General features: G+C 40.4%; 1 protein-coding gene across 2 annotated transcripts in view; it reads right to left on the bottom strand.

Annotated features, from left to right (window-relative positions):
- The window catches only part of TLN2 (talin 2), a 245,794-nt gene that overhangs the window by 96,034 nt on the left and 132,629 nt on the right, over positions 1–17,131 (bottom strand). For both annotated transcript variants that reach the window (XM_075069558.1, XM_075069557.1), the window contains exons 31-37: positions 13,809–13,902; positions 8,952–9,041; positions 7,774–7,896; positions 6,031–6,174; positions 5,663–5,824; positions 3,225–3,365; positions 1,373–1,554 (exon numbers count right to left, since the gene is read on the bottom strand). In XM_075069558.1, coding sequence (XP_074925659.1) covers positions 1,373–1,554; positions 3,225–3,365; positions 5,663–5,824; positions 6,031–6,174; positions 7,774–7,896; positions 8,952–9,041; positions 13,809–13,902 — 936 coding nt within the window. The remainder of the gene's footprint in view (positions 1–1,372; positions 1,555–3,224; positions 3,366–5,662; positions 5,825–6,030; positions 6,175–7,773; positions 7,897–8,951; positions 9,042–13,808; positions 13,903–17,131) is intronic.

Genomic DNA, 17,131 nt, shown 5'->3' on the forward strand with positions numbered 1-17,131 from the left:
GAACAAAGCCTCCCACCCTCTGTTGAATGCAGGGGAGAAAACAGCCAATAGCTCCATGAAGATCTCCTTGGATATTAGGTAAGTTTTACTCTCAAATGCAAATATATTTTAATGCAAATTAATCTGCAGGACTTCACTCTAGACTGGCACTTTGTATAAAGTATAAAATCCTGAAAGGACAGTATTACCTTAGGCTACGTCTCCACTACCCACCGTATCGGCGGGTTACAATCGATTGCTTGGGGATCGATATATCGCGTCTCATCTAGACGCGATATATCGATCTCCGAGCGCGCTTATATCAATTCCAGAACTCCACCAACCCCAACAGAGTTGCGGAATCGACAGGGGGAGCCGCGGACATCGATCCCGCGTGGTTAGGACGGGTGAGTAATCCGATCTTAGATATTCGACTTCAGCTACGTTATTCACATAGCTGAAGTTGCATATCTAAGATTGATTTTTCCCCATAGTGTAGACCTTAGATGCAAATACACAGCCACTAACATACAGTTTATTCACTCAGTACCCAGTTCCACTAACAGTTAGAATACATAATGTAATCTCTCTTTTCATGTGTGTTTAAGTTTGCATACAAGAGATGTAGTGAGTCTTCTAAAATTAAGGTATGCGTGTGCACACACATGCAAGAACAATCTTATAAAGTAAACAGAAAAAAAACCTATAGTAGAGAACAAGCATTCAAGTTATTTTAGTCTTGATATAGCTAAGCACTTCAGAATGTGCTTTGCTGAATCAGAACCCTAGACATCCCATCTGATTTGCCTCAAAATTATTGTGAATTTGTAGGGAATGTTTTCCATGTTCTGAATACTGCTAAGTATGTTTTAAATATTTTTCAATTTACATAGACCCTACTATATTTTCTGCTCTATTTGCTTTAAACTCAATAAAAGGAGGAACTTGGCAAAACCCCCACTTTCCAGAGCTGTGTGATCATCAATGATGATTGCACACAAAGTACAAACAGAGAGACCTTGTGCACCATAGAATGCAATCAATATTTGTCAAACAGACAAAGGCACAACCTGCTAAGGAATTAAATTTCATTTTCAAGCTTCTAAGAACGAATAAAATAATGGAGGGCAATAGAGAAAAAATAACTCTCTGACCACAGCTCTCTTGTCCCTTTAACTATCTATGACTTACTATTCAACATATAGGATAAGAAATATTTGCTCTATGGAAAGCAAATGGCATTCAAGTCCCTTTATATGGTTTTCATCGATAAAATGACAACGGCAGCATGGGCCATTAGGTACTACCATTTCATTCCACATTACTGGATAAGGTGCTGGAGCATTACAGAATGAGAGTGGAAGATAAAAAAAAGTTATGACAGAAAACGCACCTAATGGAAGTGATCAGACTCTTAATTGAATCTGAAACCGTGTGCGAATGCCCAGCAAGTACAGACCAAGTAGGTGGGTCTTTTGGATTGATAGCCAGCGAACGAGCAGTTTTGATCAATAAAGCTGAGCTCTCCAACATCGTCTTGGCGGAAATCAGAATTGGCTCCTGTGCTCGAGATCCCTGTGATCAAAAGAGCAGCAAGACACATGCACAAGGAACAGAATAAGAATTTTCTTCAAAACGAGTGGCAAACACTTGGACTCTCCTGCATTCTAACAGAGATATATGAGGGAGGACTGAACATAACACTGAAACTATTCATCTCTTCCGCACTAGCAGGAATGCAGAACATTTGTAAGTCACCCTTGGAACTTGTCGATTCATTTTGCTCCTGAAGAACTGGTTCTATTTAGGGCATGAGTAGATCATCAAGAACTGCACCATCATGTAATATTAGACGGGGAGAAGTTACTGCAGTAAATTCACTGTAGAAAGCAAAAAAATCTGGCTAATTTTCTGTTTGTTGTACTTAAGGAGACCACTTTCAGATTAGCAAAGGGGATACATTCAAGTGAAAAGAGGAGAAGCCCATGACTCCTGCCAAATGGAGAACTGGCGGGTATAATTTAGCAGCATGATAGCCAGTTGCAACCATTATGAGATGTCGGCAAACATGCCTTCTCAGAGGACTAGTTGAATATGGACTAAAATATTGTAACTGGGTTACAATATTTGCACCTAATATCCTGATTGGATGCCGGCAAGCTAGAAACACCAACTACAACAGGCCTGGAGGGGGCAGGCCCCAAGCCTACAGATTACATTAAGTCCCACAACATGTGGATCCAGACAGATACAGTTACTGAATCCTCTGCTTCTGCTATCTCTAGTTTGGGATAAGGCCACTGAAAGCAGGAAACAGTTTGCAAATCAACTCTGGACATGTGTTCAATGTTATACAAGCTCTGTTACTATGGGATTTTACATAGTTTTGAACAAGCTTTAGTCTCCTGAAACACCCCACGAATTTCCTACATGCATGTTAAATGGTTTTGTTTTGTGAAACATAACTCCCCACAAAAAACTACTTCTTGTCAGCACAAATTCCCACTGTCATGTAACGCCATTTGGTGCATTCAGTGCATCCTAGTGATAATTTCATTTTAAACTGTAATGCTGCCTTTGAAACCTGGAAGATTTATGACTTCACCAGATGGCGAGAACTATCTGACACAATGTGTAAGTCATTAGTACCACATTACAAGCTAGCAACAAGAGATAAAAGTTGTTATTGCAGCATCACAAGGCTTCTCATGCTTGTACAAAATTCAAGGTCAGTGGTTAACGGAAAGAGAGCACTGCCTGCAAGAGGTCTATATGAAGGAACTCAAAAATGCAGCATGGCAGATGAGATCAGCCCTTCAGCTGGGATAGAGGTTTAAACCAGGAATGTGCTTCTGTCGCAGGGCAGCGGTTATACAGGGAATGTGGGGAAAAACTGTGTTTCATGTATCTGTGCTGCAAGCAATTCTCAAGGGAAAAGAAGGAATCTTGAACACAGGACTGGCCAAGTAAGAAAAATAAAGGATTATCCACTCCTTTGGTTGACAGTGCATCACTTGTTACTTTAAATCCACATAAATTTTGTTCCTGATTTGGGATCATAGGCCCTGATCCTGCAATGAGTTCTGCATGCCCACATGGAACTCAATGTAGGATCAAGTTCTTCAAAGGTTTTCTTGATCACAAAAGTTTAACTCTACATTTTAACTTTGATAATAAAGCTATCTCGAGGGCAAGAGGACACCTCACATGCTTACTCTGTGATACAAATACAACTTTCTACCTACCTCCATGCTGATCTGGGCTGGTATACTGACAAACTCTGGATTGGAAGCAAATGCTGTCAGATTTTCCACAGCTTCAATCAAAGGTGCAGTCGCAATTCTACACTTATTGCGGTTATCATCAGAGAAATCACCATCCAGGGCCTGGCAAAGAACATGGCAATTAGTCTCTGGAATGCATGAGTCCATTTGTAAAGGCTCAGCAGGGTCACAAACTAAAGGAAGATGGTTTAATTTATTGTAAATTTCAAAACATTTATAACATTTGAGATTTGCAAATAGATTTGAAAGTTCCTCCAGACACAAGACTGATCTTAACACTTCAGACAAAAGTAGTTAAATTTAACACAGTATGTTTCTTCACTTATTCATATGATTATTGACCTTAAGCCCAAAGCATCTGTGCTGCTATGAAGAACAGGAAAAAAGCTTAAAATAATTGCACTCTGATGACTTCCCATAAATCATGTTTTAATACCTCAAGTCCAAAGAGGTGGAAGTTGCTAACAAGTTGATCCATTTCTTGGAAGCTAAAACCTCTAAACCAGACATTCATCTTCATCGCTGTTATTGACTCATTTTCACATAAGTGAACTCATCTCCTTCATAATCTCACAGGAAATAGCTCAACATGAAAACAGCTTCAGTGTAAAATCATAATAAAATCAAGTCCTCTGAATATAGTTGTTTTACAAGAATTTTAGCAGCAGGCCACCTAATGGCTTACTGAAAGATTCAGATTCATGATTCCCAGGTTTCTCACAAGCTTTACTCCTTCTCACAAGAAGAGAAACCGCTTCCTATGGGAACTCAGGGAGGTATTTAAAAAACAAATGGTTAACATTTAACAAAAGTTAAATATTATTTTAACTTGTATATTTCAACTCTGAAACAAGCTAGTGTCTCTCAATTCTGAGTGTTATTTCTGATACACAAGCAGAGCCCCTGAGAGAGTCTCACCCACCTCAAACCCTGGATTCCAGACAACTAACAGTGAGAGTTGCAGAGGTCACTTGTTTCATATGCAGCAAGAACATTTAGGTCTGGTCTACACTTGAAAGTTGTACCTGTGTTACTATGCCACTTGTGTATGATGTTTTACCAATATACAAGTACAAGCTCAAGTGTACACATGCCTATAAGCATAGCTGATATGCTCTAGGAATTATTTTGGGGAAGTTCTATGGCCTGCGCTATACAGAATGTCAGACTAAATGATCACAAGGGTCCTTTCTGGCCTTAAAAATCTATGAATCTAGTCTCTCCTCTTATTAAGGTTGCCCAACACTTCCCATTAGATAACCTTGATTTTAGTTGCTTATAACTTTGCCAAACTTTAACTGTTTGGGATGAAACTTTCCAACCTTATACCAAGTCCATCCTGTTCTCTCATTTAAAAAAACAGCCCAAAAACCTAGGGAATTACACATACAAAAACTATGTTAAAAGAACATTTTGTTAAGGTTACGAAGGCAAGCACTCAAAAGTTAAGAGCTGCAGGAATTAAGGCTCTTGCCTGTGCAATCTTAATTAGTCTCCCTTGTGCTTATACATCAAGATACAATCTTTAATTCCACAATCACGTACAATTTTTTCTAGTCTTCTGCCTGTGCACAGGATGGACCTGCTCTGAGGATCTATCATGGCTGTGAAACAAAGGAAGCTGTTGTCTGTAGGAAACCTGCTTTATTAGCTGGGTGTTGTGAAGATAAATTTATGTCATCTGAGTGTGAAGCACTCAGATATTATAGCGATGAGCACTGCAGAAAAGCCCCAGAACACATTAATGATTCTATCTTCAAAGCAGCAGTTTAATAATGTACAGTAAATAAAACACGGGCCACACACTGAATGGGGAGGATAAAACAATATCGAACAGCTGCTCATTAAGTGAGCACCATCCATTATATGTACTCAACGAGGCAGGAGTCCTGTGGAAAAAATGGTATGTGATCATGTAATTAAAGACTGTATCAATGCATATGCACAAGGGGTCAAATTAAAGTTGCACAGATTGCATTTTGAGTGCTTGACTTTGCAACTGTAATAATCTTTTTAACAGTGTGTGTGCGCGCGTGCGTGATAGCAGTATAGCTGATATCCCTTCCCATATGGGAATAGCTCTATGGTATAAAGCCCCTTTATGCCAGCAGAGTGATTCATAACTATTTATACAGCTTCTTTATAACTGCATCCACACTAAGGAGGCTTGTGCCACTTGAACTATACCAGTACAGTTAAAGTGTTACAGCTTTCCAGTTTACACAAGGTGTATCTGTACAGTACCTAGCATAATGGGGTTTTGGTCCATGATGAGGGCTCCTAATGAATGACAATATTTCAAAAAGTGTACTGCAAAGAGAAAGAAGATACTGTTAACCAGATCTTCTGTTTCAGTAGAGCAAAGGAGAAATGAAAGCACAACGAAAGAGAACATGTACCTTGATAGTTTTCACCAGATTGGCGGTGCTGTTTGCGACCTCCTTAGCAGACTGCACAAAATGTCTCTTGGCAATGGGGTTGGCTGTCTTCGATGAAGCAATACGACAAGCGTTACACAAAGCAGAAGTATGCTTGGCCACTATTGTGGCAGCTGATAAAACCTGAAAAAACAGATGGCACAAAGGTGAAGAACCAGGCAAAGGAACGAGGTAGTAATGACATTCTAATTCTGAACAAACAGTGATTCAAACCCTTTCTATGTTCACAAACTGAGTATTTCCCCTCACCATCCATCAATATAAAGCAAACAGATGGCTCCTAATAAAACTCAGAAAAAGTCTCATTACAATCCTCTGGAAAGAGTTACCTGTGATGGGCTACTCGCTGGATCCACCAGATTCTGACACGCCATCTGGATTGCCTGATTGGCCCTGGCAAACTGGATAGGATCGACAAGCCCCTGGTGACCAGCCTGACTGTTGGGATCTGAGATGCCAACCAGGTAAGCGGCCTAGAAAGGGAGCAAGAAATAAAAAGCAAATGCAAAGATTACGCTAAACCCATTCTAGCTGTTTAAAAAGCCAGCCAAATGTTTATTGACCAGGGTGGTCAGGCTGTAGTTAGAAGTCGTATAGCAAAGCTGCTATTAATAAATGTCTAGCAGCAAGTCTGTAGGAGGATATAAAAGCCGGTGTCTTTGTAATATGATTTGTGAAATCTCATTAGCCTAAACAAAACTGCTCAGCAAAATCCAAAGGGTAAAGATATTCATTATCCAATAGGCATTGAACTGTTTTATCCCTAGGGTAGCCAGGTAAGACCTCTGATGCTGACTGTTCAAGACAACTTTCATCCACCCAGAGCAGCCAGATTTTGAGGGGCCCAGTATTTTGGTCAAGTATGAATAGAAAACTAAAGACTACAGTTGCCCACAGATCACCTTTTCACACCTTGAAGAAAAAACTATCCTCTTCAGTGTACAACAAAGTGTAAAGTTACATGTTTTAGTCATGACACAAAAGAGATGCTTTGTTTCTAGAGCTGACCGTAGGGCCCAGGAAACCTGCAGCTTCAGGCCACACCCCAGGTAAGGACACATAATGGTCAGAGCTAATCTCAGTTTTTATTTAAGCAATGGTTCTACCCTTCTCACCACAGAGATCAGGATTTATTTATATAGTCAAAGCTATGTTCGGAGGTTTCTTTTGGATTTCCCTTACAGATAGTAAAATGTCCCCTCCCCGAATAAAGCAACCCAGGACTAACTGTGGGGCCCAGGAAGCCCACAGTTATGGATTAATTGCATTTTGGGAGGGGAAGGGGGGACGGTAGAGCAATTTGCAGCTGCATGGGATGGTCCCTCATAGTTGGCTCCTCCACTGAGAAGGCAATATAGCTTTTGGTCACCAGGGGGAGCAGCTCAATAACTTGCTGGTTTGAAGTATGCGATTTTGGCAGACTGATCCAACAACATTAATACCACCTCTGAATGTTGCAACATTTTAAGCTTCTTAGATACTGAGAAAATATCCAGAGAGTTGTAATGAGTCTAAAACATACATTTACCATAATCTCTTTTCCTGTGACAAAAGGGAATGAGATTATGTATAGTCTGAAGACATGGGCTGCTTCTTAGAAATGACCCCCAGAACAATTTTTTTGTGATTATCTTAAGGCAAAAAGCTAAAATTACCCAGCTTCAAAATAACTCAGGCTTGCCTGTGCTTCCTTCTACTAAATTAGTTCTGAAGGGGCAAGATCTTGGGGACTATGTATAGAACTGGGAGGTACAAACAAACATTCATGACATGGCACTGACACTTACTTCCTCTATAACCTTGGGAAACTCATTTAACTTCCCTGCCGCATTCTCCCTCCATACAAAACAGGCATAATATTGCTTCCCTCACCTCACAAGTATACTGTGATGCCGTATTAGTTAATGTCTGTCCCACTCTTCCAAGATGAAAAACATTGAACAATGCAAATATTCTGATTCTTTGGACAACAGGAATGAAAGTTCAAATATTCTCTCTCTCTCACACCCACGATACAGCAATATAGAAATGGATTCATATTTGTTTTACAGGCTTCATAAACAAGTAGTTACCTGGGCTGCAGCCTCTGTGAGACCACAAAGTGCCTTGGAAGCAACTCCAACACATTCTCCAAAGACGAGCAGATCCCCAGTCTTGGCATTCTGGGAAATGCCTGCCATTGACTCTCCAAGGACCTTAACAATTGAAAATAGGGTAAATTATTCCCCCAATATACTTCACTCTACATGGCAGTGTTTTCCAAGCTTTCCTGGACTGCACACAGGAGCACAGGCAACTACTCAGCATAGCCACTTTGTCTGCCCCCAAACACTTGCTGAAACTTAGTGGAAAAAGTACTTGCAGCTCGGCATATAGGAAACGTCCCAATATCGGAATGCCTGTAAAATTTTAGGGTTTGTCTCACTGAAGCCTATCTTGCTTGTTTTTTTTTAGCTTGCAATGTCTTTAGTATAGCAGCAAAGCAAACGAATTCCATGCTCCAGGGCATTAGGCAGCCTTTTTTTTTTTTTTTAATTATGAAGACTTTGGGATTATTCCAATGCATCATACACTGAAAAGGTCAAAATGAAGATGTACTAGAACTTTCAGGGGAGGATTTCAAGAATATAGTAAGATTTTCACTCTAAAAAATTTTTTTGCGGCGATGTGGTAACTTATAACACTTACAGAATTGCTGAACCACTATAGAGTAGACACAGTGAAAAACTAATTTTAGTTTGAATCGCAGTTCGAACAAAGGTTTATTTCAATAGGCAAAGCTAGTCAATTAACATAAGCTTTTTTGGGGTTGGGAATGGGGTGGGGGTAAATGAAGCTTTAAAACTAAAAAAGGTGGTTCCCACAGATTATGATTTTTTCTGGTTTAGACACAGGACACAAAATAGCTAAAAATAATCCAGATTTTACAGTACTTGCTGGTATCCTGAAGTATTTGGATTGTTAGTGAGTTAGGTCTCAGACAATATCACAAGGCCATCACATGATACTAAATGCCGTCAGCACGATAGGTCTTCAGATAAACAAACAATCCAAACAGAAGCATAAAGATTGCTCACAAGAGTCTCAAACGGAGTTTTACCAGGGAATTTGATAAGGTTAGAGCACAAGAATTTTTCCCAGAAGCAGACTGAAGCAGACGTTCTTTTTCCAATGTATTTTATTAGCCTGCAAACCCTTCCATTGATTAGAAATTGTTTAACGCATACACACAGAAGTAGAACAGATTTACCTTGGAGTTTTCCATAACACCTTCAATACAATCAAAATACGAGAGATCGCTGACAGGTTCATTGGGGTTATCCAGCATTCCTTTAACTGTCTGAAAGAAAGGAGAGCAGCTTCAGTTACTACAGTAGCTATAACATGGATCTGAGCCAGACAAATACACCACCACAGTAATTAAACCAGTGGACACATCTGCACATCCTAGTTTCTTTATCCCCAGGCAAAGAACATGATTCCTAGACACTTCAGTATGTAGATATTTTAGTAGCTGACTATTTGTAAACTTTCCTCTGTGTCACGATATCACAAACTGGCAACCCCCTCCTTTTGAACTCAGAGACTTCCTGGGAATAAAAAAATTGATTCGAGAAGCTGCCACCTCTTGTTACCTGCTGCTCAGAGACACAGACAGACACCTGGCTAAATGTAAGTGCACCATCTGCTTGCATTTTCCACCCCCCGCCAACAGATCCTCCCAGCACCATTCCCTCTGACAAATGTTTGAAAATACTTGTTACAAGTAGAATGAAGTAAGAGTTGCCCTTCTCCTGGGGTGAACCCAGACCTTGACAGTACTGTACAGCCTTATCCAAGGGAGAAGCTACTTCATACATTGTAAAGAGGAATTGATATATTTGGATAAAAAAATTCTCACAACATAAAAAAAAATCCAACAGGCGAGTCTCCTCTCTTGCTTAAATTGCTTTTTTAAAGCTGATTTTCATGCTTACAGTCAAGAATGGAAGCTGAATAACAGCCCGATGAGCTATTCTTATGGTCTTTCCAACATGAGTGAAATCAGGAAGTATAGGAAGTTAGTAAGGGGCTACAGCTGAAAGATTTGCTGCGTGATTTTTTTCAGCGAAGGAAATCTGGGCAAGAATTTAAATGTTACATCTTTATCAGAGCTGAACTTTTAACTCTAAAGCAATTTTTTGAAGTTGAGCCATGCTTTGTCTGTTGTCTTGTAACAGCCTAAAAGTTATGGTCAAGATCATTTCCTTCAAGTGCTTTACTGCCAGTTATCCTACTGTATGAAAAAGGCAATGTTAACAAGAGATCAGTTCTGCTGTTGCTTCCTGCCCCTCTTTTTCTCTATTCCCTAGAGTACTTCAGTACCCTGCTCCACCCCTCCGTAGCAATTTACTGAGTAGCAGGGAGCAAATCATATTCTATCCACATTTTCACTGCTCCAGAGACACGAGCTGTAAGTCTCCCTGGACAGATGACAGGAAGGAGTGAAAAAACAGAACAGCAGATAGACAGTTAAAATGCAACTGCTGATGCTAAAAACTCTCCTGTCTGTTCCTTATCCTGAAGTGCTAGGAGTGACTTGCCACATCCATCTGCCCTGGGAGAGTTAAACAAGTCACTGATGAAACACTAGAGTTCTAGTAAAGCTATACTTCCCCGTTAGTATAAGGAGCCCAGAGGAGGCTAGTAGGAGAAATTGGTGAATGAGGTAGGGAAAAAGGCAGGTGATGGGGAAAGACCCTTATAGATTAACCATAATAAAAGTGAAGTGGGTAACATATTGATGCTGACTTTCCCCAAAGTTAATGGGCACTCCTGTAAGCTTCTTATAGGTTTACCCAGGTCTGGTTTCAGACCCCGCTGCTTCCTCTGTTTCCTCTTCTACCCAAGTTCATCTGACTTCACACTGCAGGGGTTTTCCCACTAACAGTCTCCTTTTCAAGAGTCTGGTTAATTAACAAAGTTCAAAACACCACAAATCTTCCACCCAGCCTTACTCAGACAAAACTAGCCATTTCAGTTGGTAACTGGCTTCAGCATCTACCTAGCTTTTGCTCTAGGTCAAGTCTTTCCAGCCGTTCATCAGAGCTTCCCTTTGCTAATAGCTCTCCCACCAGGCTCACAGTCCCTGGCAGCTCTCCTAGCTGAGGATTCCCTCCCAGCAGGCTTCTGCTCCTTACAGGTCTCTGGACAGATGTCACCTGCTCTTCTCAACTTGGTTTCACTTTATATGGAAGAAGCTACAGGCAGTCAATCCCATTTCTAGTTTGACTTCTATATTAATATGATCAAGTCTCACAGAAATGGACAATTAACAGTAATGGCCAAAGACCAGGATAGCAAGAGAGCAAGCACTGTGAAAGCTTTCATCCAAAGCTCTGCTAATACTTGCTATTTGTGTCCTGGGACTCTGATCAGAGCTTGCCCGTGACATCAACCTGGGTGGTGGCAGCTCTGAGACCTGTGCTTAATCTGCTTCTGCTCTATTATTGCTTTTTCCTCCAGTTAAATCCCATCTCTCTCCACTCCTCCTTCGGGATCAAAGAATCAAGGAAGAGCTGTGTAATCAGCCTATAAGTTTTTCCACTGACTTTCTCCTTGGCCTGTGTTATTAAAAATAACACTCTTCACAGATATTTCCATACACTGGTCATGCAGTAAATCAAGGAGAAAAGTTGACTTTAAGCACAACTGTACTGTATACAGGTGATTTGAAATTTAAAAGCAGAAGAAAAAAGTGTTTTGTATAGTGGCAAAATGCCAGGGCAATGTCCTTGGACTATTATTGCTGAGAGTTCTTACAAATGTTCACTGAAACGGTTACTGTTATTAAAAGTGTGACAGCTCCATATCTCCACTCCCACACCTACTATAACACACTTAGCATTGGCTGGATTTCAGCTTGAATTCATCATTGTGACATCCTTCTCTCCCCCGTCCCCCACAACAGAAAGCAAAGCATTTTGATGCTTGTTACCAACCCAAAATACACAAAATCATTGGATTTGAGATTTCCCATTCACTCTGTTAATATACCTTTGCTCAATAAAATAATTAATAAACAGAAGAAACAAAGCACAGCACCATAACATTTCTGATATAGAGACTCATTCTCTTTGCCCCACTGAACAAGGCACATCCACAGATGAAAACTGAGGGTCTTTCTCCTGGCAATAGCTCTGAACTGTGGCAAAGTCCCACGCTGTAGCTTGAAACAATTTCTATAAGTACACGGTAACAAACTGAGAGCCAAACGTGACTACACTGTGTTGTACTCACTTTCATTAGGGCCAGATTTGGTTTTGAGTATCAGTATCATCCCACTCATACCTCCTTTCCTTACAAGATCCTAAACCATTTGGCTTTAGGGATCACGACCTCTGGAATATAATCATTTAAGAAGCCTTTGCTTCTAACAGAACTGGTGGCATCTAAGGTACCTAACTAATTTATTTGTTCCTTTGGCCAGAAGAAGTAATGATGGAAAAATGCAGACAAAGTACCCTAAAAGACTCAACACAGTTAGGAAGTAACAAGCATTACAAACACAGCAAGAAAGCCACATCACAGTGCTGATCACATCAGCTCTGCATGAGGAAAGCCAATGTCATGCTGAGGGAAGTCTTAAAGTATGAAGAGAAAACACTTTTCACCTCCCATGGCCTTTTCATTTTTTGTCTTGAATCACTACAAAAATAGTGTGTGCATGTGTAGGGACAATGTAGTATGCAGTGTAGTTTCTGCCTTGTTGGTACCAGGATATTAGAGAGACCGGGTGGGTGAAGTAATATCTTTTATTGGACTGTGATGACTAAGTTCACAAGGCCAACTCTCTTAGACTACCTACTATAAAGAACTCAAAGATCCACCCCACACTGCAAACCACAACTCACCTAGGAATTTAAAGACATCATCAAATCTTTCCCCAAACAACTTCAAGAGAAACTCTACAAACTCATCCCCTACAAACCCACCCAGGGATCTTCCACATGTGTCCCAACATACACAACCAAGAAAACCTTGCAATCCCATCCTATCTGCCCATGGCACTCTTACTGAAGGAATACTGGGATTCACAGAAACCATCCTCAAACCACTCACCACACAAAGGGCCAGCTTCCTTCCAGACACAACTGACTTCCTCCATAAACTCTGCAATATTAACATCCTTCCTCAGAACTACACACAGAGAGTCACCCTAACTACAGCAACATAAGCCCTATGCCTCTTGTGCAGGTAGAGTTATTTTGTCGGTGTAGTAGGGCACTTACATCGGTGGGAGCAAGGCTGTAGTGTGAACACTGACATAGTTAGGTTGACATAAGCCGCTTGAGTAACTTAAGCTAAGCTAAATTGGTGTTAAGACACTATTGTCTAGCATTTTGGAGCAGGTGCTGATTGGTTTGATATATTAACATAGGTACTTGGCCTTTCAACAAGAGCCAACTAGCTATCCACTACACAGTCAATTTACAGAGCTATTGTCACAACACTCATGTAGCAGAACACAATAGAGAGCGTGTACTAGATCACACAGTGTTGAAAGACATTCAGCTAGACTGAGATAAAGAAAACATGAGGAATTAGAAGTCTAGAGGAATACAAAAATCCTGGAGTAATCCTTGATCAACTTTTCTTAGATAGATGTGACTTTCAGAATCATGGATTTCCAATTACACAGAGTCACAGCAGAAAAGCTAAGATGTCGCGGCTTCCTTCAGTGCACCATCAGCCATCTTAGTGAAAGATTTCTTAGTGTAAACCTTTTTCCCTGTGTCCTCTGAAAGTGACTCTTATGTGTGCACCCTCCAACTTACTGCAGTGGAGACTGGTATCTTTATAGTTCCATATACAACTGCTCTGTCATGTGGGGTAAAATGTAAACTCCCTTTCGCCAACTCAGGTAGAAGTTGTGCTAAGTTTGTCTCCATTAGAAAGCTCTTTGCATATCTCATACACAACAAGAGGGAAAAAAATTCTGCCACAGATATCAAGTGGAGAGACAATGACACAGCAGCTATTCAAACAGGGAAAAGAAAATGTGAAGCCCAACTGACATCTTCATCACAGGAAGGTTCACCCCATGAGACCACAAGCTTGAGAATACCTCCAGTTCTCTGAGAGCATTGTCACATTCCTTCTGCCCTGGAGCTTGCTGGGTACACAGAGTGATGAGCTGGTTAATACTCTCCGTCACAGCTCTGAGGAGGGGGGGAAAAAAAGATGATATTTTGAAAACTGACCAACTTCCATTATTTCCAATTTTGTCTTATTCATCTGTACACCATGAAAAGCAGTTTCAAGCCCAAATGTTCTATCCACTTCTCTCACCACTGGTGCTTGTGAAGTAAGTGAGCTATACCGTATTTGGTGGAGAGAACATAATATTAACCCCTGCTGAGAAAAACAGAATGAAAGAGGCACCAAGTGAAATTGATCGACAGCAACCCTCACCTCAAACATAAGTCCTCTGCCCAAAATCGTTTGTCACTTAGCACACAAGCAACAAGGTGGGATCTTTCTGTCATGATGGCAAGTTTCTAGGACGTTTGCACAGTTTTGGTTCATAAAGGGAATTTGATGCATAATAAATGTAAGTTATTTGACAGTTTATTTTATTCTGGATCTAATGTTATGGTGCAATTTTAAGATTGGCCACACAACCACTATGCTTGGAAACAGCAGAAAACAGCAGCACCTGAAACCCACTTCCTAGCAGGCCAGGCTGTAGCACTTTTGTGTTCAGGGTACAACAAAAATTATTAAAAAAACAAAAACAAAACAACAACCCAACACTCCTCCCCTAAACCCCCCCCAGAACTTTAGCAACTGTGTTGCCCAGAAATCCCATGGGTAAGTCTATGGCATGGGCCCTAACCTGACTACCACTCTGTATAACCAAATGTGGATGGAACTAAATTTTTCAACAATTTCAAATGCCATACAAGCCCTGGTATAGACAGAGTGTACTTCAGAGGATGTTGTGTTTGGTTGCTTGTTGATCAAACTCTCAGCATTATAGACCCTAATAAAAATTTGTGTTTTGAAAACCATCTTTTTTATTAAAGATCAAGAATGCTGCTAACAATACCTGATCATGCAGATGACATCAGATGCAATTAAAAGTATTTTAAATCATATGAACCTATCCTAGACATCTCATTGGTTAGCATTGCCTTGTGCCTTCAAAGTTAATTCCCTGTGGAACATGAAAATTCAACTGAAAAGGTGCTGCAGACACAGGGGTAGGGAGAGTGGGAGGGTCTAAGACACAAGCAGAATGAAAAATAGGATGTCAGCAAATGCCCTGGTTTGTTCCATTATGTTTTTTTTCAACGTGAATATTCATTTAACACAGTTTTTGTCTGTGAGACATACAAATATGTACATGTGTCTCCACTGCTTTCTTCTGGTACTCAGACATGACGTGATACATGTGCAAAACTAGCACAATTGTACCCACCATTGGAAACTGTAGAGGAAAACTAGCATAGATGGACTAAAGAATGGCTTTGTGAATATCAGAGAGAGAGAGAGCGGTTAGTACGATTGTAAGCTAAGGAATTTTATGTTTTAGAGCTATCCCGAGTCTGACAGTCACATGTATTTTGCATTTTTCCAGTTTTATTTTGTCCTGTGTTTGAGACTTAGTATAGAAACTAGTGAATGTGTCATCAGCCCTTGAACAGATTTCATAACATGGCTCACACCATTCAAGGAGCAACGCTTTGTTTTGTACAGTAGCTATACACAGCAAAGATTTCCACAATAATGGTGATGCTTAACACTATGTGGAAACATACAATGGCTGCCATCTGCTACAACACAAGTGATATATGTGTACAAAGTTTTCTTTAACGAGGATTTCTTAAATTCAGTGCTCACAGATGGGTAGCAGTAACTCAATTTAATACTCTGGACCACGTTGTCATAGACAGAGCAATATGTACAATGCCACACTCTTAGCCAAAACTGTATAACAGCCCAGTGGAAATGCAGCAACTGCTTAAATGGATAATGAGAGGAAAACAAATTGTTTTAAAGCAGTTTAGCAATTTTGATCCAAAGAGGAGATCCTGCACCACCTTATGAGCCAGGTTTCCCTGAGCCACCCACAGTACACAGATCACAAGTTGAGAACCAATGAGTGGCACTGCACCATGAGTAGTGTCAGTCTGGTGAACAAAGCGTAGCACAAAGTATGTATATTAGCACCGCAGAACAGGTCCAGTCAGACAACTGGAGTTGCTGATCATTCTCACCCCCTTCTTATTACACACGGGCTGCATGTCAAAAGCAGCAGTCTATGGAACTTGGGCACTGTGACGAAAGTATCCGCTAACACAGCACATTCATCTTGAGGCTCAGCAATTTTTATCTCATGACCTACAAAAATAGCTCTATTCATTTGTCTATGGACACTTTTTCACTTATTTCCCAATACATTCTTTACTGGTGTGAATGGAACATGATACTCACAAATGGAGTCCAAGCTTCACCTTGGAAATCACTTTTGTTTAATGTCTAGATTTCAAAATACCAGTTTCTTCCCAATCCCTTAATATTCCCCTTCTAAAGACTAGTTTCATTTCCACATCCCCCACTTTCAGCAATCCAAAGTATAAATAACTTATCCAGGTCTGGAAATTTTTCAAATGACTTCAAAAAACTCCCAAAACCATGAAAATGCTTTAAGAAAGTGAAAGACAGCCAGTTGCACAACTTTTACTACTTGTGTTCTCTGATCAAAACATGGATGGTAAGGAGAGGGCAGAGATTTCACTCAGAATAGACTATACAGAGTCTATTACACTCTCAATTTCTGTAATGGATTATGCAGAGTTCCTGTGCAACTTAAATTCAGGGAACCAAACTCCTATGTAATGTCATGAAGATAAATGCAGAGATTCCAGTGGCAGTGAAAGGGATTTACATTCCAGATACGTATTAACAGAATTCTTCTCATTATGCTGTGAGTTGCAACAAAGTCACCAACTTCTGCAACATGAAATTACAGTGCCAGGTGTTTTCCCCTCCTCTCGATTTCCTTGCAGGCAAGGGTTACATAAGAGTGCTCTCCCACTGACCATGTAGAGGCATCCAGAGTAAGTTAAGTCATCTAAATGTATGGTGTGCACTTCATTTGATAAAAGTGACTGGGGAAAAGAAGATAACATGGTGAGAGCACTGGACAGTGGTACTGCAGCAGACCGCTAACCAGATTTTTGGGCAGCTCTGACAGCAGGCTTGCAAAAGGTCTACACATTCCATCTCCTTTATTGGAGAGTAGGAGTGAACATTTAAAAGGTGGGATCAGCAGCAACCCCCAAATGAGGTGAAAACTTCAAAAATAAAAAACTGGTTCCTAGACAAAAAATTAAAGTTAAATCTCTCCCCGCACCCACATATGCAAGGACACTACTTAGTAAG

Source organism: Chelonoidis abingdonii, chromosome 9 (assembly GCF_003597395.2).
Source record: "Chelonoidis abingdonii isolate Lonesome George chromosome 9, CheloAbing_2.0, whole genome shotgun sequence".
Classification (NCBI taxonomy): Eukaryota; Metazoa; Chordata; order Testudines; family Testudinidae; genus Chelonoidis; species Chelonoidis abingdonii.